Consider the following 23,971-nt stretch of genomic DNA (forward strand, 5'->3'; position numbering starts at 1 on the left):
AAAATGAAGACCAAAAAACCAGAAAAATAAAACCCAGAAAACCCAGAAACCAGAAAATTAAAACCCAAAAAAATGAAACCCAGAAAACCACCGTGTTGTTTGTCGAAGATCAAGCATTGTTTGAGACGACAAGGCAAGCGTGAGGTTGAAAAATTTTATGGAGAGGAAATCTTAATCTGGAGTGCCATGGAGAGGATTTCTAAATCGGAGCCCATGGAGAGGAAATTGGAGCCAAAGAAGGATGAGACAGAGCGTGAGAGAAGAGGAGAGAGCGTGAGAGAAGAGGAAAGAGTTTGTCTGAAAATTGGTTTAATATAGTGTTTTGTGATTATATATATTTTTTGGCTTATAAATCGAGTCTTAGAGACTCGATTTCTAAGTAGACGCCACGTAAAAAAAATGCCACATCAGACAGATTAGACCATGAAAATCGACCCTCAAAGACTCGATTTTTAGGCCAAAAATCGAGTCTTTTAAATTCGAGATGTTAGTAAAAAATATAATTTTGTAACAGTACCTACTAATTATATTGTTTAGAAATTATTGCTAATTTTCCATTTTGGCCAAATAATGCAAATAACAAAACAAAGAGTTGGGTTGTTGTTGGCATAGTAACAAGTTAGATTTAACGTCTTAAGCAGCGTTTGGATAACACGTTTCCAACGTCTGCGTTTTTCTCTCTTTTTTTTTTTCTTTTTTTTTTAAGACATGAATATTGACTTATTTCGTGACCAACAAACATCACAACAACTTTTTCATTAAAAATGGGTCTTACAGTACTATTCACACATTTAAAAATTATTTTTCTACCGTGTTTTCAGTTTTCAGCTACATTCAAACGGACCCTAATCTCAAATAAATATTATAAACACTATCATAATTTCCAAGATAATTAAACACTTATAAACCCAAGTTGTTTTTTTTTTTTACAGACTCCTATCTTAAGCACACATTCTTAACCAATTAGTAATTAGTAATGTATGAAACTTATCTCATGGAGCTTGTCTATACGAGCAAAACTGGAGCAATGACTCTCGTCAAACCAGAGGGCAAAGGGGGAAGATGGTAATAGTGCGTTTTGACTCACTTATGTTATTTCTATATTCGATGTCAGTAATAGGGCCCTCAACATCTTTTTTTGATGAATAATAAAATTGTATTAAATAAAATAGAGCCCCTATGCCTTGAATTTAGTAAACAAGCTAGTGATTGTTTCTTGTTACCATTTGAATGAAGTTATGAAGTGTGCAACAATTTCTCATTACATTCCCTCACTGACATGATCTATAATAAGCCATCATTTTATAAAATTGAAAATCGTGCATTTTAAATGCCAAAACAGTTTTTAATTACGTTACAAAGAGATGAATATATGTAATTGAACCCATTGGACAACTCCCACCTCAACTCTTGTATATGGAATCTCTCGATACAGAATGGAGGTAAAAAAAGAGAGCATAATTTCTGTCCGGAGCTGGCATTAAACAGCTCTTTTACGCCACCAATGATAAAGCGCCACGTTAGCTCTTTAATGAAAATCCAATACACTCTAGCACACACAATCACAACTCAGAAACGCCTACATGATACTCTCAGACCTAGAGAACTTTTGCCTAAACCCCAAATTAGATTCCTCCTCTCCTTTTAGCACCAGAGCTCCACCTGCCATTGCCGCCATCTCACACGTCAACTCTGGAGCTAGCGCCGCGGCACCGAACCTCAAGGTTTGTTCTTTTATGATTTTCTATTTCCCCAAATTTTGGATTTCGAAATTTTGATGGGTTTGAGATAATTTTTTGGATATCAATCTGTTCATATTAGTATGGGTTTTGTTGATTTGGTATGGATTTTGCTATTTTTTTTAGTATTTTCATGGGTTTTGATTGGATTCTTTGAGTGGTAGGTTCAAACTCTAAAAAAAAAAAAATGATTGTGGTTTGTTTGTTTGTTTTTTTTTTTCCTCAGCTAGCTTAGGTTCTTATGATTTTTATTTCAGTTCAAAATCATGATTCTTGTGTGCTTCTCTTTTGAGTCATGAAATTGTTTTAGGCTTTCTATGTATTTGGATCCCTTGTATGGCTTTACCCATTGTTCTTTTGAAAGAATTCATTTAGTTAGTTGAATTGTTCTTTATGTGGAGTTGAAAAATATGAGAAGTTGACAACATCAAATGGAGAATATATGTTCTATTATTTCATTTTCTAAATCTTTTAGTAAATGGTGCCAACTTTAGCTTGTGGTTCAATCTTTAATTTGTCACTATTAGAGCATCACTATCAGGTGTGTTAAAATTATGTCATTTTAATACATTAAAACACCTACTTTATTATCTTACCACATCATTTTACAATACACCATTCATCATATGTTCTATTCTTTGATTCTAAATATTTAAATAATATATTCAACACATTAAATAATATATTATCTCAAATCCCAGCCAATATACAAACACCCAACTCAGTGGTAGTTGCCACCAACCAACCAACAACCATAGCTACAACCACCACCAACAGCAAATCAACTGCAACACACTACAACCACAATCACCGGATCCTCCAACAAATTCCAAATCTAAAGACCTCAACAAAATAGAGAAAAAAAAAAAACTCAACCAACCAACAAAATAGAGAATAAAACGCCGACCCAAACTCAACCAACGATAGGTGACGGTTGTGGAGGTCGGTGACATGATCAGCAGTGAGGACTGGCTGTCAGGGGGATAAACACTTTGGGGTACTTCCTTGAGTAATTAATATAACATATAGAGACACTTTAACCCAAAAGGCCTAAGCCCCAATGGGTATGTGCTCAATTATGTTATATTAACCACTCATTCTTCTCATCTTTATTCAATGTAGGACTTCACTCATACGTGTAACCCAACACTGGCGAGATCAGTGGCGAGGACTAGCAAGATCAAAGGAGAGGACTGGCGAGATTGCGGCAAGGACTAGCAAGATCGGCAGCGGCACTAGTGAGACCAAAGGAGTAATCGGCGGCAAGTTTAGAGGAGAGATCGGGGGTGAGATTGGAGGCAAGATCGGACTTTAGGGGACGAGTAGGGGGGACGGTAGCAGAGCTTGATTGGACGCTGGCGTGGTTTTGGTTCCTGATTGTCAATGTCCGATTGGAAGGATTGATGGAGAGGATGAGAGAGTGAATTAAAGGTTGGGAGGATTGATGGAGGGGAAGAGAGGATGAGAGAGTGAATTAGATGTCACGGTGAGAGAAGAGAGAGAAAAGTAGAATGAATAAATATTAAAAAGTTTTGCCATTTTCATCCGTACTGTGCCAAAGATGTGAGTGTACTATAGCATGTCTCAAAATTTTGACACATTTAACACACCTCATGATGCTCTATTTTTGGTGTTTGGTGTGCCAAATGCCAAATATTTGGCATTTGGCACACCTAATGGTGATGCTTTTATTAATTTTGTTGTTGACAGCTTATCTATCCATCTAAACTTTTCAAATGAAACCTTTTACACCCATATGAATGATATTTGAACTCATGCTTCCTTGTAAATTCATAATAGGCTTTGGGTGTTGAATAAAAACCGAAAAAATATGGGTGAGAAATTGCTGAACGGATCAGTGTACAAATGGTTTTTCTTTTCACATGTTGAATAGCTACATTGTTGTCTTCCACTGTAACTGCCTCTTGAATTCATAAGATGTCAGCTTATCACTATAATTATTCCTAGTTACTTTTTTTTTGGGGATAATTCAATAGTTCGGGGAGGGAGATTTGAACTTTGGACGTCACCTTTAGAAATATTAGGAGTCACTAATTGAGTTACAAGGCTCTTGACTAAATTTATTAGAACTGTTTTTGGGCAGATACCTATAATTTATTCATTGTTTCAAATATTACATGTCTCTGGCATGTTTAATTCACTGTAGAACATTATCATTGTCATTGGCATCTCACAATATGCTCATTGTGTTGTGATTAGATAGCACCTTCTCCTAGGTTTGTACATGTCTCTGGCATGTCTAATTCACTGTAGAACATTATCATTGTCATTGGCATCTCACAATATGCTCATTGTGTTGTGATCAGATGGCACCTTCTCCCACCCCATATATAAGGTTTAGAAGGTGAAGTCAAGAGTTCAAATCTCCTAGGTTTGTATGAGTTGTGTTTGTAATTCCTTGATTTTCTCAAACTTGTAAATGATTCATTGTCCTATTTTTTGCCCGATACTAATAGCAATAGCACTGCTTTTGTGTGTGTTAATTTAAGGGACTTGTAAAATTCTTTTGCTCACATCTTCTCCTCTACATTAATAGGTAATAGGAATTGATGGTATCCAAGGAGCAAATAGGGTTGATTTACTTGACCTGGAAACATATGATCTTACTATCTGGGTTGCTCTGGGGGAAATGCAAATGACTACACTCATTAGAAGATCTTTATAAGATGTTGTGTTAGATGTATTGTTTTTAAAAGAAATTGGAAAAGGGATGCTGTGAATAGAAGTAACCATATGTTGTTCATGAACTTGTCTTATCATTGTTCTGATTGTGTACAGGCCATTTTGATTTTATTATTTTGTTCTCTGGATGAAATGGATTTGATTTGGGGTGTGCAACACTTGGTTTTTGTTAAACATGATTTCAATCTATATCATTCATTGGCTACAAGTGATTATTTCTGTAGTTCAGAGAATAGTTGTGCTATCATGATCATGGGGCTTGCATTTTTGTAGCTTCAAATGAATGTCATATCAATCTAAACATTAAAAATTCAGTGAGAGGAGTAGCTGTTGTGGTCGGCTAAATTTTGAGTTTGAAATAAATCAATCAAGTAAAATAGTTTCACAAATGTGAATTTGTATTGATGAATATGTGGTACAATTCTCTAAAATTACGAAAGAGTGATCCTTTGATTTGATCTCCTTGAAAGACTTGTTGATTGGAATTGTGGTAATGTGATTCTAACTCGAACACCAAATATCCTTCAATTTGGCTGAAAAATAGATTGAAGACCCTTGAAATAGAATTACAACGAATCTCTGGCTATAAGCTTATTAGAAATTCTTTGTTCTTCATGTTCTTTGCATGTTCTTCGTCTTCAAAAGTTTATGGTGGAACTTCTTCGAAGCTTTTGGGGCTTAAATTTGGAGAGCTTCTCTAATTTGTGGTTTTTTGAAGTTTCTAGAGGCTTTTAAGCTTGATTCCAGCAAACTTTAAGATCTAGGCAGGTAGTTTGGATGGTTCTGCTTCGAATGTTCTTCGATTTTAAGGTTGAAGTTCTTGGAGGCTTAGAGACTTGATTCCTACAGAGCTTCAGTACTTCTGAGTGTTTCTGAATCTTCTTTAATGCTGCTTGTGCTCTAGATGTCTTGGTGTGTGTCCAAATGCCTTAGTAAGGCTTCTATTTATTGGAGTTTGGCGGTGGGTGAGCGACACGTGTCAAAATCTAATTGGTGACACGTCACAACTTGATTGGAGTAGCTTTAAGACTTTTCTTCCAAGACAGATGGTATTGTTTGATTGCCTGAAATGTCTTGATTTTCAAGGTGACACATGTCAGCACCTAATTAGACTACTTATGTCATTGCTTACGTGTGCCGATGTCTAATTGGTTTTTTGCATTCTTTTTATGCTTTTATTTCAATGCACTTGGTAAATCTTTGTTGGTTTCTGAATAGTGATAACAGAACCGAGTAGTAGTATGTGGCGCTTTGTAATTGGTCGTACATTAAAGTTATTTCAACGCAACCCAATGAAATTCATAGCATACTCAATTGTTCAAAGCTTATGTACAATGTAAGTAAACTTGCCTTATGTACAATGTAAGTAAACTTCCCTTATAACAAATATTTGATTATCTCTATCTTGACTCTTCTATGCCATACAGCCCAAGAAGAAGAAAATAATACATGAATGGTTAAGAAAAGTATCTAGGAAGGTAAGTCTGGATCCTTCTCTAAACTCGAAAGCACCTACATTAAAAAAATCATTTGGAATGGTGTTGGTCTTAAATCAAGAACAAAGCCTCCAACTATCATTCTCAATAGTCCACAAATAACCATAATGCCACCAAATATCATGTTTGCATTGCTTTGCATTACAGTCCACATGCAACCTTATTTCAAATGTTGTTAACTTCATTCATAGAAATGAGCAATGAGCCTCTTATTTGATTTTGTATGTTTTTAGATCCCTGTAAAGTAGATTGTTTAACCTAATTAATTAATCAAGTGAATACTTAGGTTTGTTATTCAGATCTAGGTTAAAAGAAAACAATCATATCACACAAAGCAGCTAAAAATAAAGAACACAATGATATGATCACCTAGGAAAACCAAACTGGTAAAAAATTTGGGGAGGATTTAATCTAGCTATCCTCAAGGTAAAAAAAAAAATCCACTATAGAGAATCGAATTTACAATAAGACTTAGACCACTAACATCCTATTGCTACCATATGTAAAACTTATTGACATGACCACGTGCAAGCTCCAAATCTACGGATTCCTTCTCTATTAGGCCTTTGCAACACAAGCACCCACACTTGTGACTTTGAGACTCCACTCAAAGGTTTTGCATCTCCTTAGACGTTGATCTTGTGTGCAGCAACTTCTACAATATCGGATCTTGAGATTCTTCAAGGAATAACACCGGTAGAAGATATGAGAGAGCTTTTTGGGTACAAAACCCTAGATCTACAAAAGAGGCACAAGATGTACTCTAATCTCTCTAAAAGAACTTTTAAAACCCTTCTAGAGTTAGCTTATGATGTCTTTTAAATACTGGAAAAAACGGATTGCGATTTGGGCTTCAAACGGATAAGTTATGGCCTTTCTACGTTTGCTGATTTTTGTTGATATGCGACTTTCGATCGATCGAATCTAATTTTCGATTGATCGAGCCTTGCAGAAATTGAATAGTAATTTTCTCCAATTACTCGATTCCAAACTTAATTTAAACCAAACTTTGAGCAAGTCTAAACCTATACTAAATGTTTTGATTATGATTTGCCACCATATACAAATTGAAATTCTAATACATTAGTTCCTAAAGCCTTGAGTAAGACTCTGTAATTTCTGATACAAGTCCCTATAGTAGTGACTAGGAACAAACCACCTTCTCATGATTGCCTTCATTTCCTCCCAACTCTCGATAGGTCTCTCATGGTTTCTCCTTCTGTTCATCACAAGTTGATCCCACCATATGATAGCATAGTCAGTAAACTCAATGACAGCAAGTTTTACCTTTTTCTCCTCGGAGTAGTTGTGGCACTCAAAGATTAACTCCACCTTCTTCTCCCACTCCAAGTATGCTTCTGGATCATTTTTCCCTTGGAATGTGGGTATCTTCATTTTTATGTTTCCTAGGTTCCTGTCAGTCCCATATTGCCATCTTGAATCTCTTCGGAAACCTCCACCACGCCTTTCTCTCCTTGGCACAAACCTGCCTTCATTGTTCAGTGAAGCTTGATCTTCTTCATCTTCAAACTCATCCTCGTGGTAGTCATCAGAATCATTCATGTGAGAACGCCTTTCTTGCCTTCTAGCATTAGGGCCTCTTTGGGGACGCTCCTCACGCAAAGTAGCAATAACAGTGTCTTGCCTATCCATCCGATCCCGAATCTCATTAAACACCACGTTCATGCGTTCAAATTGTTGTTGCATAGCCTGTAAAATGATGGACGACTCCTCCCCTCCTTCCCTATTTGATGTTTCACACCTGAAAGACATACTTTTGAAACAACAGAGAATTGTTAGAAATAATTCCTCACAACACTCCCTCACGTGTTTGCACTCAAATTATGTCACTCCCACTCGTGTTTCACTCTTAAATTGGCTTTTTCCCGATATTAGTCTCACACTCTCTTGCCTTTTTCCACTCGTAGCTTCGCCTTTTCAGTTCTGCAATGAACTAACAAACTGGATCAAGAAATTCAACTTGTAGTGTTAAAACAAATACCAATGGTAAGAAGATATGACAGAAATACCAAATCAAAGGAAGAAGACAAAAAAAAAAACAATATTTTGGTCTGAGAGAACTGGAACTACAAACAAATTTATTTATTTATTTTTTTTCAGATGTCTTTTTTTTCACGTTTTTTTCACGTTTTTTTTTTTTTTTTTTTGGGAGCTGGGTGCACGATTTTAACCTAGTGCACTTCAACAAAAACAAAAAAATAAGAACGATGAATGAAGAACACAACAGAAACAGGATAGGATGATAACAGGAAACAAAAGATAAAGGGATAGAAAACTGATTTTAGAACCTGTGCTCTGATACCAAATGATGCGAACCTCAATCGACACGCTTTGAGACCCAACAAAAATATTGGAATATTTAACCCAAGAAAGCTAAAAATCAGATTTATGATAGAAACCCTGACCCAACGTTTATAATCGAAACGCGAACCAAAGGTATAAATTGACCTTGACCCAATGATTATAAAGAATCACGAACCAAAGGTATAAAGTTTAAACGCCACAAGGAAGAATCCTTGATAAGTTCACAGTTCTTGAAGAATCGAAAGAGAGCAAAGCCTCACCTTTTCTGAATTTTATTCAACAATATTATGAAAAACGTTTACAGACTTCAGAGCCTATTTAAGGACTCCACAAAACTTGACAGACAAGAAAATATATTCTGAAATAACTCCTAATTGATACCTTACCATATCAGGAATCAAGTTTGACCTAAAAAGCATTAAATGCACCTAAAAACAAGGAAAATACCTAAAAAACGTACTAAATAATAAAACCCTAAATAAAAGTTGATTTGGTCTGAAATTAGCAGATCCAAAATAGGAAAAAATCTGCCTTAGCTGATATAGAGTTGGAAAGTCAATTAGCCATAAATTCATGCCATAAATCACTCTCAATTAAGCCAGATCAGCCTTAAATAGCTTGAATTAAATTTACTACACTTTCATCTTCCTTTGGGCCAAGCTTGGAATATCCTGTGTTAGAATCAGCCCAAATCTCTTGAATCAGCCCATTAAGTGCTTCTTGGATCTTCTTGGATCTTGCTCTTGTAATAGGCCCAACTGGAACATGCAATGGATCCTTGAATGCTTGTTGATTCTCATCATTCCGTTGTTGCATAACAATTGGTATCAAAACTCAAGGTTGGATCTTGGTGAAGTTAAAGAGAAAATTATGTCTAGAGCATCTTTGACGTTGGTTCAAGGTAGATGTGCACACAAGTTTTGGCCTAGATGTGGAATCAATGATCAAATTGTTCAAGGAAAGCTTGATTGGATTGAGGCAGAGTTCTTTCAATAAAAAATGAAGATTGCTTGATGTAATTTGAGTTAATGTGGAGATTTGTTGAATATTGCCTTAAATTCCTAATTAGTTTTGGTTCGGGTTTCCTTGATGTAGTAGGGAAGGTTTTTCCTTGGTGTAGAAAGGAAGGTTTTTCCTTAGTGTAGAAGAAAATGAATTTACTTGGTGTGGAAAACAAGGATTCTCCTTGACATAAAAGGAAAAATATTTCTTATTAAATAAGTAAGGAGTATTCCTTAATTATTCCATTGTTAGAGATTGGAACTCTAGTAGCTTACTTTGCTTTCATTCTCTCGGACGATGGTATTGAATTTGCTTCTAGAGCAAAATCGCAACAAGTCAAAGCAAAGTTATCTTTGTGTTGTGTTCATAATCACACTTGATGGTCCTAAAAAATTAACTCAGGAGCAAATAAATGCTGAAAACCCACTTAATTTCCCTCCTTAAAAGAATAACATCGAGCTCGAAACTCTAGAATACATAACGCACACACAGTCATAGAACAGAATATCTTCATAGAGAGAGAGAGAGAGAGAGAGAGAGAGAGAGAGAGAGTAGGTTAGGATATGATATTTCAATTTTGTTCTTGAAAATTGAAATTATATCCAAGGACAATTTTGTAATTAAAAATCTATGGGTAGGGATAATGTTTTTCCATAAGTTATAGTAATGTGAATTTTTTGGTAATTTTAGATTATTGTAAAGTTAGGTAAAAATAAACTAACCAAACACCATATGAAAACATTACAGTAATATGACTGAAATGTGTATCACATTATGGCGAATCAAATGTCCACTAAGTAATGTTGCGTCCACAATATCTTTATAACAATTTCACAACAAATCCTATGAGACAAGTTGCTACTAGTTATAATTTGAACCCACCACTAATTAGCATCATTTTTTTACTCACTAGTTACAGCTTGTTATGTAGGGATTTTTTTGAAAATGTTGGGAATGTACATTACTCTTTTACTTACAAACTTTAAATTTATGATGTCTTTTGGTGTTACTCATTTTGCATGGAAAATAGGGCCAAGGATGGGGGTTAAATCCTTCCCTCGAAATGGGTTTTGGTGTAGGAGTGGGTATTGGAAGACCTTGCTCTATTTGTATATAAAAAATTAAAAAAATATTTTTATAGGTTTTTATCTATACTACATATATACTTTTTAACTTTCATATTTTAAATTTATGATGTCTTTTGGTGTTACCCATTTTGCATGGCAAATAGGGCCAAGGATGGGGGTTAAATCCTTCCCTTGAAATGGGTTCTGGTGTAGGAGTGGGTATTGGAAGATCTTGCTCTATTTGTGCATAAAAAATTAAAACATTATTTTTAAAATAATTTTATAGGTTTTTATTTATACTACAAATATACTTTTTAACTTTCAAACTTAAATATTGATGTCTTTTTGTATTATATTATTAAATTAATATTTTTTTGATAAAGATTTAAATTTTTTATAATTTTTTATTGTTGTATTGTTATTTTTTAATTTTTTACGATTTTTAATACTTGAATTATTGTATTGCTATGTTTTAGAAATTTTTATAATATTAGGACTCAATTGTTTTTATTTTTATTATATGAGTTTAAAAAACACTAGTGTGGGTGGCACGTGTAAGGCACGTGCTAACTCTTGAGTGGAAAAATTAAGATAAAATTTTTATTTAAATAAGTATGAAACTATATAAGTAAAAAATGTATGTCATACAAAGTTAATCTCATTCATATAAGAATTTTAATACCTATTTGCTAAAGTCAATATTTACTCATTAAAGACTTCTAAGAATGATAACGAATATTATCATCTTCCAACAATAAGCAACTGAGTTTTGCTAAAACCATGTCACAATATTTAAATTTTTGCAATGAAAGATATCATATACTGCAATTGAAACTCTTCATCAAATACCTTCAACCATACACAAAGAAATTTTTTTCATTCATACTTTCTTCTTTATCATTCTACCTGAGTCTAGGTGTAATCTTTAGCTTAGTTAGTTTTTAATGAACACCCTTTTAGGCAAGAAAAGAAAAAAAAAATATAACAAAAGGCAAGGAAATAAAATACCTTATATTACCATTCCAACTTTCTAAGCATTACTACTATCTAAAACTCAAAATACATGAATAAAATTTTTGGTATGTTAAAATTTAGTGGGAATCTTTTAGACATTATACAATGAAATATTTTAAGAATCATAAGCTTTCATTATATTTTAATTGAGAGAACAACAATATGACATATTGCTCTTTTTCAAAATATCAAGGGGGAAATTGCTTGATTTTAAAGTTTAAGGAGGAATTGTGAATTATTCAAAACATAAAGGATGAAAAGTGTTTTAATCCTAAGTTTTTGTTTTTGTTTTTGTTTTTGTGTGAGTGTGTGTGAAACTATGTGCTTTTACATAAAATGGTGTATAAAGAAACAAAATACAAAAATGAACCTAAGAAACTGTACATGAAATAGTGAACTGTACGTGAAATAGTGAATTTTGGCTCAACAAAAATTGACTAATAAAAAACAATTTCTAGAAACACAAAGAATGGCACAACATTTTCATAATGCCTTTATAACTTTGTTATGTTTTATTTTAACTTGTAAATAATTGACACCTGAACAGTTGGGAAAATATTGTGACGACAACAAAATGTCTTAACATTCTTCACAAGAGAAATGCTATGTCTACAACATTTTCGTTACAAATAAAAAATAATAGGTTGTTACGGGTTGTTATTGGTGTTCAAAAGTAATTTCATTGGTAAATTTAAATTAGAATAACAATTTATCACCAAAAATTTGTTATGAAAATATTGTGGATGCAGTACTTTTTTTTCACAATACCTTTATTTTTAGTTGTGGTAATAATATTAAATACTAAGTGTTACGTTTACAATATTTCCACAATACTTTTACAATAAGTCTTTGATTGTAAGTGATTAATGATTCTAATTTGAACCCACCACTAAAATTACTTTTCCCCACCAGTAGTTAATAATATTATATTTTTTTGAGAATGAGTTAATAATAACTAGTTATTTAAGATTTATTGTGAAAATATTGTGGGTATGATATTTTTTTAATGTTAAAAATTTTTCTTTCTCATCAAACTCACCTTTTTGGCTTATTACAAAAAACAAAAGTTGAATAAAACCAAAGTACAGGAGCAAGAGCTATTAGCTCTTTTTATATAGTTAGTAGATAAAAGTAGAAATTTGAGAGGGCAGGGGACAGGTGCGGGGGAAAAAGGGTGGGGGCGAGAAATAAAAAAATCAGTCTATACCTATTCTGTTGCCATTCCTATGTGGAAGGTCAAATATGTCAGCTAAGTTGGTACGTAGGGACGGACCTAGGTGGGGGCCTGGCCCCTCCGAGTCCAAATTCTTTTTTAGTTATTTTATATCTCATTTTTGTAGGTGGACCTACTTTCTCCTTAATCAGTCTAGCTATCCTAACTCAAATAGCAACTATCCAACCCAAAAACTTAACAAAAACAAAAAAAATATTCAGAATGATGATTGTATTTTAGCAAAAAAACAATTTTACCACCAAAGAACAAAAAAATCATGTGTTGTTGGAGAAGCTAAAATTAAATTTTTTGCAACTATAGCAAACTGGTAGAAATACCAACTTGTTGCAACAAGTTATTAAAAATAAAATACAATATTTTATTAAGATTATATTTCTTCCTTTAATTAAAAAACTCAAATTCTCCCTCTTCCTTATTATTTTAATGAGTTCTTTATATTATTTTAAATGAAGTACAAAAAAAAGAATATTTGATATTAGGTGTATTGCAAAGTAAAGTGGTAAAATAGATAAAGTAGGGGGGAATGTGCAGATTAGCAGTGTCCATGGCATGAATATAGTAAGTTAGGCATTGTTTGAAACTATAAAGGAAAATAACAACTCGATTTTTTGAAACTCGAGATTCACATAATGAATCGAGTCTCAAAAACTCGCTTTATGCTTGCTTTGGGCTTGCTGAGGTGGACAAAATGCCACCTAGATCTCGAGTTTCTAAAACTCGTTTTAGGGTTAGTAAAACTCGAGTTTATAAAACTCGAGTTTTACTATATCTTATTTTTAAATTATGGTTGTTATACGCATGGAACTCGAGTCTTAGAGACTCGAGTTTTATGATAGTAACTCGAGTCTTATAGACTCGATTTTCTCTGGGCATGTTTATTTAAAAACTCAGCCCGTGGCATCTCTCACAGAAACTCACCCTCAGTAACAACACACAGAGAAAACCTAAAACAGAGCTCTCAGCCTCACTAACTCTCACTCACTCACCCTCACTCACCCATAACTCTCTCACACCATAACTCTCTCACACCACTCACTCTCACAAAACCACATTGTCCACTCTCACTGCTCTTCCCTCTCAGCAAATTCATATCTAAGGTAAGGGTTTGCATAATTTGATTGTCATTGTAGTTGGGTATGTTGTCTATGGGTGTGGGTTAAAGAGTTTTACCATTTATTTTGTAGATAGTTAACATAACTTAGTTAATTTATCAATATTGTGAATTATAGAACTTTGTTTTGTTAGTGTTAATTTTTTGAGTATTTATTTGTATAGTTTTTGTTATCAAAATTTTATTCATCATTTTATTTTTATCATGATCTTACAAATTTCTTTGACTTTATTTATCATTGGTTTGGGTATGAAATGGGTAGTGAATGAATGTAATGAATGGAAATGGGTATGTAATTATCAAAATTTTATTCATCATTTCTAGGCTTTTATTTTTATCATGATCTTTCAAGTTTTTTTTGACTTTATTTATCATTGGTTTGGGTATGAAATGGGTAGTGAATGAATGTAGTGAATGGGTATGTAATCATGCTCCTCTACCCACCTAGTTCTTTCAGAACCCTTTTAGGCATTATAGGTCACCACACAATGGAGTAATAGATAATTCCGTCTCTCCATCCACTAGGATTAGAAGGTTTACGTCTTGGCCTTTAGATATTAATGGGCACTCTATAACCTGGCTTGAATATGTTCATTGGTAAGATTGCATTACTTTTTTCCCTCACTTTACGACTATGTGATTTAACTAACATAGGACTTGACTTGAACAGGTCCTCGCTTGCCCGACACAACTCTCTGTACAACCAGGCCAAGCAACCACTACCCCAACTATACTGTGGCGGATCACGAAGGTCACGCAGGAACGCCAAGAACATCAAATGCACCCTATCTCCCGACTTGTCCATGAAAAGCTTATCCCCAACGGCGCTAAAATATAGCACCGAGCATACGGGTGTGCGCATCTCCGTTGCGTCATGAGGCAGTGGCACTGCAATGGCGTGAACAAGGCGGCTGATGAGAATTCTTTGCCCTACCAAAGTTTTGTTGTCATTCGCCGGAGTAAAACCAAGCAACTCCATGCACAGATCTCGCCAATCCCCATCCACCACAGCAGTCAGCCCAACCAAGACCTCACCGTCTATAGGAAGTCCGAAAATGACCTCCACATCTTGTAGGGTGATTGACATCTCACCATGTGGAAGATGGAACATATGCGTCTCCGGCCGCCATCGCTCAACTAGGGCCGAAATTAGGCAATGATCTATCTCTCTGGAAGGGGCCCTAAACAATCCTTCCAGCCTTAGCAACTTGATAATGTCAATCACCCGATTATCTTCCATCTGAATGCTTGCCATCTCCTTAGTGCGACCACGGCACGTAAGTGGGCCCGGGTCCTGCAAAATCCATAAAAATTATAGCGGTTATTACAACTACAAATTGTGTTTTGAAAGAACTTGCTAACTAAAAGTCAAAGACAACGTAAAAATTAAAGCGATTGTTAGAACTAGATATTTCACCTCGCCATTCCAAATGTCCTCTGATCGATGATATCGTTGTCGCGTCAACAATGACTCGTCAAGTGGACCAGGGTGCAAGACCTGTGGCTCGTCATCAATCCGAGGCTCCATACTGCAAACATTCAGATACTCAACTGTGAGATCATTAATAGTGTGGGGGCAAAGGAATGCTATTCTACATGCAAGGAAATGTGACTAAACATGAGATAGATCCCCATTCAAAATAAGACTATATATTGCAACATCTCAAAATGGAATACAGAAAAAACTAGTTGGGACAAAGGGAGGAATGATTTAAATGGGAATGCTAAAACAAGAGTTTTTGGATACTTATAATTGAAATGTGTTTTGATGTTATGATGCCCTTGAAACTCAAACTCTGTTTTATGACACCAATGCACCCATCTGTATACCGGAAAACCAAGCTCAACATGATGAACTGAATAGATTAAGGTGATTGTCAAATTGTTAAGGTAAAGTTTAAATCCAAAGAGATTTGTTTAATCTTCTGAAGACAGCAGTGTGACAGTCTAACAGATGTTTTCTGTTAAACTTAAAGAGTAGTTAGAATTATCTTGCCTAGTATACTAAGAAATTTTCATAATATGGGAGACTCAAAAATACCAAAGATTCACCACTATAGTTTCCATTTCAGTTTGAAAATTCTAATTTGAATAGGATTTTTGCTGATATAATTAAAGCCTTTGTAGTTGATTTTGACATGATGGGTTGCAAAAAAGAATGGAAAATCAGTTAAATTTTTTTGGGTAACAGAAATGTTATTAATTAAAAATTTATTAAGAATTCATGGTGAAAAAAATTATGTATAGTAGCTATATACCCCAAAACTAACACCAAGTTGATCGAAAATACAATGCATGTAGTATTTTTCTTATCAATATGAGACCACTCTAAAAAATTTCATTGAAAATTTAATATCATTATTATCTGTTCATAACCTTTTATTAAGAGTTTTATAACCTTTTAAATAGCACTACTAGGCTGTAAATATTTTGTTTCCATAAAAAAAAAAGCTTCTGTTCCAAAGTAAAAAGATACAACAACTTAATTTTTCATGTAACCTTCTTTTCCCTAAACAAATCACTATCAACACCTGACAATTTTGGACATGGTTGACTAGTCCCTACATTTTTCCTTTCATTATATATATATATATATATATATATATATATATATATATATATATATATATATATATATATATATATATATATAAAAGATAATATGGACTAGACAGGAAAGGAGCTCCCAAAGAATTAAAAGCAAGATAAAGGATCTAAAATATCTAGAAAAACATCTGTTTGTGTTGCCAGAAACAGATGTCTGATGAGACGACAATCTCAAAATTGAAGTTTCAGCCCTTTTGAGAAAACTTCACCTCTCAAATTGCACCTCCTATCCTTGTAAGAGTAAGAGGATGAGGTGATGAGTTTAAGACTCACTACGTGTGTATGTGTATGTGTAAATTACTAAAAAAAAAATAAAATCCACCCTCAAAAGTTCTCATGTTTTTCAAACCATATTGTCCATATAAGACAAAAATGCAAGCAGACATGGTATTAGAGCCTGGTTTGAAAAATAGATCTTTAGTTTGAAGCCTAGGAAACCCCATTTCGTTATTTCTTATGTTCTTCATGTGCAATGCTCACATTTGGTTATTCAGCATGCTTGCACATAAGGGAGGGAGGGTGTCGGTATGAGGTTGAAAGACGGTTACCCACTTCCTGGGTCGGCCTTAAGCATTTGAAAGTCATGGTTTACTACAACTACCATTGATTGACACATGGCTTATGTTGACATGAATGCGGGAATCACACCTAAGAAGTGATGGTCACTAGTTCGAAACTCCCCTTCCCCTTCCTTATGGGTTAGAATTCACCATAAAAAAACATTTCTTTGTGCCCGTAGTGAAAGCTTGTAAATGGTTTGTATTACTTTATAATCGTGGCTTATTTTGCGGTGACAATGGACATTGCAACTCATTTTTTTAATCCGAGATTCATGTGATATTCATCTAAATCATGGGGACCTTCTGGATGCAATTTGGTCTTGGACGGGGAGTAAAGGCAGAGCATAGACGAGAAAGTAGCGAGAGGTATGTCATTAACATATTTGTAACTTAGCATCATCGAGTATGAGAAGTATGACTCGACAATTGATTACGTTTACGAATGAAGCTTCTTTCTATGATGGGTTCTCTCGTCCTCAATCCTCCGAACGGAAATCAAAATGGGTGGTCATAAGGCGTCGGCTTTTTGCAGGTTTTTGGAAAATGATTTAGGGAAAAAAAGCTATACATCGACTACTCCACACTTAATAGTATCTAGCTAAGGGAAGCTCAACAACAGGGGCATAACAGGAAAAACGCATTCTCTTGCTAAAATAGATAACAAAGCGAAGGGAAAAATCCAATGGAAAATTAATATAAAGCCAAGATGGTTTTTGAAATAGTAATAAATTAAGAGACCAATCCAGCAGAACTAAAAAGAAGGTTCTGTAGTTTATTCTCTTGTTGTATCTATCTCAGAACTAAAAATAAAGATAAAAATAAGTAAATAACGGCATATTAAACTAAGAGGATCAAGCGGCAGTTGCCGGACACATAGTCGAACAAATACACTTCAAAGCTATACGAGTGACTTCTTGCATGAAAAATAGACATGCACGTCCTAAATGATAATGAATAAAAATAACCACAAAACCAGGAAATCCCAGACAAACATCTGATTAAAAATAAATAAAAAATCCCCTAATGTGTCCAAAAAAGAACAAAGAAAAAACCAATGTATAGAGGAGACATAAACAAAACCACAATCGAAGTCATTTACGTAGCTAATTAGCAAAAAATTAAAATAAAATCTGAACATAATAGATAATTTATATCCATCAAACACCCAACTTCGTCCACACATAGCGGAAGCTTAAACATATTGCCAATAAAAATACGAAAACCAATCTCATATAAATCCAACCAAAAACCCAGAAAAAAATTCCAAATAAAACACAAATTAACCATCAATTCCCCGTATGATCAAACAAAACCACCAACATTAGACAGGAAATCAACCTTCACCAATTAAAATAAGAGAAACCTAGATCACATTTCTTCACAATTGAACACCCAAAACAAAAAAGGAACAAAATTTCAACAAAAAACCGAAAAACCCACCTGGCGATTGAGCGTAGTTGGGTCACGCCGAGGGGTTGAGGGTGACTGCTTTGGGTGTTTGAGGGAGAGTGTTTGAATTTTTAGTGAGAGTGTTTCAGAGAGAGCGTTTGAGAGATTGAGAGAGTGTGAGTGTTTGAGTGAGGTTGAGAGAGTGTGATTGTTTCAGGGAGGGGTTTGAAAATGGGCGTGTAGATTTCGAGTCTTATAAACTCGATTTCTACGTGGCTACACGTGGAAAATTTGTCCACGTCAAGGTATTGCCGACCACTGCAAATCGAGTTTTAAAAGCTCGATTTTTACTTGGATCTCGAGTTTATAAAACTCGAGATGCTAGTTTCCTACATTCTTTTAAACAGTGACAACTAACGAAAATGTTAGATATCTAATGGTAAATGGCAACAAAATTCGATAAAGTAGCTATTTGAGGAACTAAAAGCTAAAACTTTTAGCATTACCACTGTGAATGCTTTAATTCCAAAAAATAAAAATCCTAGCCAACTTAATATTAAAAAAAACATTATTTCGTTTTTGTTTTTGTTTTTTTGTAAATGATTGCATCTTAATATATTTAAAAAAAATGATTTTGTGTATTTATAAATTTTTAATACTATATGAATGTCTATTTGGAGTTTTCTTTTTTTCTTTATACTCTGCCCCCGCTAGCTTAAAATCTTGGGTCCGTCCTTGTTGGTATTTGATTTTTTTTTTTTTTCATTATACATCAAGCATAATATATCTTCATTCTTCAATTAAAAAAAAAAAAATCTTAAAATACAATGTCATTATTGTGAAATTTTTATAAAAAATTGTCGTGACTAGATAGAATTATTATTGCGTAAAATATCCATCATATCAAAATTCTTCCACAAGACAATTTGCTTGACTCTAAGGACTTCATTATCCAGTGCAATTTCCTTGAGGGCGTGGAACACATGTTAAGTAGTGAGCCTTTTCTGCCGAAGACCAAATTTCTTCTTTGTGTCCGTGTATTCTTTTCTTCGTTTATGATCTTATCTTTGTAGCTTTTTTTGTATTGACCATAAAAGAAACAAAAAACATAAACATTTGGAGTGCATTATCACTTTTCCAATCATTTTGGTTTCTTCCTCAAGACTTCGCAAGTCTTCACTCTTCCCTGCCCCACTCCTCTTATTTTTCTTGTTCTTTTTATTAATCTTTGTTTCCTCTGCCACGGTTGCCCCTTTCTTTCTTTCTTTCTTTATATATATATAAAAGATTGAGTTCAAGTTACACTTAGTGTAACTCTAAGCAATATTACACCACTCAATATTTTTTAATTGGATGCGAATATTAACAAATCCACCGTTAGATTACATTATCTTCGTATATTCTTCATACTTGCAAAATTTCAATGTGATAAAAAATTAATAGCCATGTCATCAATCAATTGTTAAAATTCAAATTTTTGTAGTTTAAAATAATGTATAAAAAATGAGTTTATGGATCAAATGCTAAATAGTATCCGATTGATATGAAAATTGGCATGCGTGTTAAGAACATATAGATCATGTAATTTAATGGTTGGATTTTCAAAATATTAATTCAATAACAAGTTATTGAGTGGTGTAACATTGCTTAGAGTTACACCAAGTGTAACTTGAACCCTACTCATATATATATAGGAAAAAGTTAATATATATCCTAAAGGTCAATGTTTAAAAAATATATTTTTTAAATTTTTATAAGCAAAAAAAATAACTAATTCTTTTTAATATATATATTATTTTTATATTTTCCATGAAAGTGGTATAAATTTTTTTCTAAAATAATTTATTCACAAATGGCCTAAGAGCATCTATTAACCATGAATCCTCTTAATTCCTATCTATTTTGGTGTGTTTTGGTCAATTTCAACTTGTATTGGGATTTCACATGTAACGACTGATATAATCTTGTTCATTCTCTAGATGTGACGGAGAGGAATTTATAGAAAAAAAATTGGTAGATTATCAATGGCAGATAAAATATGTAATATTAGTAATAAGTCTTAATAAGAACTAATAAAACTCTACCTACTCAATTTTTCTAAGGGTTTTTTTTTTCTTGGTGTTTGTAACTTAGCTCGTGTGTACAAACGAAGCGAGACTTAAAATTTTCATCATAAAAGATGAGTTTTGTTTTTCATATTTAAGGAAATGAGTGGTCCCCCTTTTTTCTATTGTTTTCTTAATTTCTCTTCTCTCATTCTTTTTTGTTGTATTTGATATTGTATGAAAAAATTTATTATTAAAATTTTAAATTATATAATATAAAATTGATAAAATTGTCACATATTTGAATATGTTGTATTATAAATATTTATAAAAAAATAAAATAAAATTGTGGAAATTCCTATAGTTAATTTTGTAATATTTTTTTTGTAATTAGAACAGAATTGACTACTTGGTAAATATTAAGAAAGAAACGGGTGAGGACTACCCAATAATTTGTTGCCTACCAGACCATGGGTCTGTTTGGAGACCGCTGAAAATTAAAAACCGAAAATACTGTAACAAAATAATTTTTAAATGTGTGAATAGTACCGTAAGACCTATTTTTAATGAAAAAATTGCTGAAAAATGAAGTTTATTCGTCCTATAAACAGTACATGAGATCTACTAGTATGTAGAAAAGTAAAAAATCACAGCTCAAAAAAAAAAAAAAAAAGAAAAAAAAGAAAGGCGTGAAACGCCAGAAATACAATGTTCATATCCCAGTATAAGAGGTGCAACAAGGAAAAAAAAGAAAAAAAAAAAGAAAAAAGAAAGGCCAGACGCAGTTTCATCAATTTCATCTGGATCCAAACGCCACCAATATAGTTATCAGTTATCACATCATTACTCACGCGGTAGCTATCAGTTATCACATCATTACTCACGCGGAAAGAATAGTCTCGACATCATATTATAAATAAATCAACTTGTCCACTTGAACGAATTATATCAATTATCACATTCTTTTGTAACAACTTTTTAATTATTTTCTTTTGAAAATCACTCACACTCGTTCTCCGTGTCTCTGCTACAATGGGCAACACGAATCTTTGCACCACAGTCCTACCATGTTTAACTTTCACAACTCTTTACCTCGCCTTCTTGCTGCTCCACTTGTCCAACACATTTGCCATTAACTCTCCGTCTCCTTACAAACCAGTCGATAATATTATCCTTAACTGTGGCTCCTCTGACAATTTGACTGCATTAGATGGTCGGACCTGGACTGGAGATGTCAATTCAAAATTCTTCCCTCAAGAACTATCACAAAACCAGGCCTCTCTAGCCACAAACTCCCTTAAGCAATCCTCATCTGCTTTCTCCCAAGTACCCCATACCACTGCCCGCTTGTCTGTCTCCCCATTCACCTACATATTCCCTATCACCTCCGGTCAAAAATTCATTCGCCTATACTTCTACCCAGCTTGGTACGGCAATTTCGACCGCTCCAAAGCCCTCTTCTCTGTCAAAGCTGGACCTTTTACTCTTCTTCGAGACTTTAATGCTTCACTTACAGCAGACGCCGATGGTGATCCCAATGATACTATATCTAGAGAATTCTGTGTCAACATGGAGGAAGATGAGAGGCTTAACTTGACCTTCACTCCAAGCGATTCAGAGTCATCATTTGCTTTCATTAACGGAATTGAAATCCTGTCTATGCCTACTAATCTCTATTACACTCCGTCTGACAGTCAAGGGTTCCCTTTCATCGGCCAAGAGAACTGGTACAGCATCGGAAATGTAACTGCTCTCGAGATGGTGTACAGAATAAATGTTGGAGGGGCCTTCATCTCAACCGCTGAAGACACTGGAATGTTCCGGAGCTGGAGTACGGACGAAAAGTATTTGACAGAAGATATATCATCGGTTCTACCTGTTAACACAACTATTGAAGTGCAATTTACCAAAATACCAGCTTACACTGCACCGCAAGCTGTCTATCGGTCTGCCCGGTCTATGGAATCTTGTTATACAAACAAATAAAGAATAATGCTACGTACACGAATTATTTATTGATGTAGTAAATTCTTACTAGTTTTAATATGAGTTATTATTAATATTATATTTTTATTTATCAATAATTATTTGATAAATGCTAAACCACATCAGTAGTTTGTACAAATATTATAAAATCGTTTGTGTCTGTAACATTACTCACAAATAAGTACATTAGAGCACTCCAAGGATGTCATAAATGAGATATTGAACCCATTATTAAAAAGAAGTAAAAATGATTCAATGGGCTAGGATTTACAAAATCCAAGGAGTATATTCTAAGCAGTATGTTTGAAACCCTAATCTATAGTTTGACGTTCATCATGTTAATAACCCCCTCAGTTTTAGAGGATTTTTGAGGATGAGATTATGTTCAGTGAACATGAATTTCATGGAGGTGGACCATTTTCTTATTTGAGCTTTGTGTGTATTTGTTTCCACTTTCCCGGATAAAATTTTGTTTGACTTTATATGGGAATCTATATATGTATAATAGTAGGCGAAATTAAGAGAAATTCAAATTAGAATTCCAAATTAGAGTTTCAATTTTGCGTCATGTGTCCTATATTATTTATTTTTAAAGAATTTTATTTCTTAATTTTATATTTAAACGTGGGACCACATCATAATTATTCATCTAAGAGAGTTATTAAGTACAAAAACTAAAGAGTCTAGAATCAATGAATCGTGTAAAAAAAAAAGTGTTTCATAATAATTAAAAAAAAATATGGACAATTTACATTTTATACCTAATAATATCCTTGCAAAATTTTTTTAAAGAATTAAAAAAATATAAAAATAGATATTAATAGCATTTAAATTATAATTATATTATGCATTTTATTATATATCTTTAAATGTATCTATGCATATGTATAGGATTAAAAGAAGTAATTAATGGCAATAGAAAACAAGAAAAAATGGATTAAAAAAGGAAAAAGAAACTGCAAATCCAACTGAGCGGCATCATCACTTGGCATGGATAGAAAAGGAAATGAGAGAAATTATAAAAAAAAAAATAAAAAATTAACACTGATGTAGTAATGTGGATTATTAATTATTAAAAATTTTGTAGACGACGTGGACAAAGCCAATGTCGATTTAAGGCATTAAAATTACGTTGTTGTGGAATATATAGAACTCGGCCCACATTTTAACATTAGCGGTTTAAGAGCATTCATGATCAAGTATATTCTAAGAAATTTGTAACTCAAAAAAGTTAACTAACATATTTTAACATTTCACTTTATAATACACAAAACATCAAATACTCTTTTTTTTTATCATTTTATTTAAATATTTTTTTCTTCATTCTATTTTTTATGATGTCTTTATCCACTAGAGTTTCTCTCTTGTAACTTTCATTTAAATAATATTTTATGTATATCATCTAGCTATTGTAAAGTGCTAAAAATAACAGTTTAGTATAGCTAAGTGTTAAAAATTTTCCTTCTCAAAAATTTTGACTTTTACAGCTACTGTGAAGTGCTAAAAAAAACAGTTTAGTATAGCTAAATGTTAAAAAATTTTCTTCTCAAAAATTTTGACTTCTACAACCATTGATGTAGTGGACTTCAAAGGATTTTGAATGCTAAAATAGTATTTTAGGTATGTTATCACCTCTGATGCGAATGTTTTAACATTTTAGGGGCGAAAAGGAACTCCTCAAAGAGTTATATAT

At 33.4% G+C, this 23,971-nt stretch overlaps 1 protein-coding gene across 1 annotated transcript; it reads left to right on the forward strand.

The window, feature by feature from the left end:
• The first annotated feature begins 21,243 nt into the window (after positions 1-21,243).
• LOC142638782 (receptor-like protein kinase FERONIA) lies at positions 21,244-22,341 on the forward strand. Its single transcript, XM_075812848.1, has one exon. It carries the CDS (start codon positions 21,325-21,327, stop codon positions 22,276-22,278), a length of 954 nt encoding a protein of 317 aa, XP_075668963.1. The 5' UTR covers positions 21,244-21,324; the 3' UTR covers positions 22,279-22,341.
• The last annotated feature ends 1,630 nt before the right edge of the window (positions 22,342-23,971 follow it).

The sequence above is a fragment of the Castanea sativa genome, chromosome 1 (assembly GCF_040712315.1).
Source record: "Castanea sativa cultivar Marrone di Chiusa Pesio chromosome 1, ASM4071231v1".
Classification (NCBI taxonomy): Eukaryota; Viridiplantae; Streptophyta; class Magnoliopsida; order Fagales; family Fagaceae; genus Castanea; species Castanea sativa.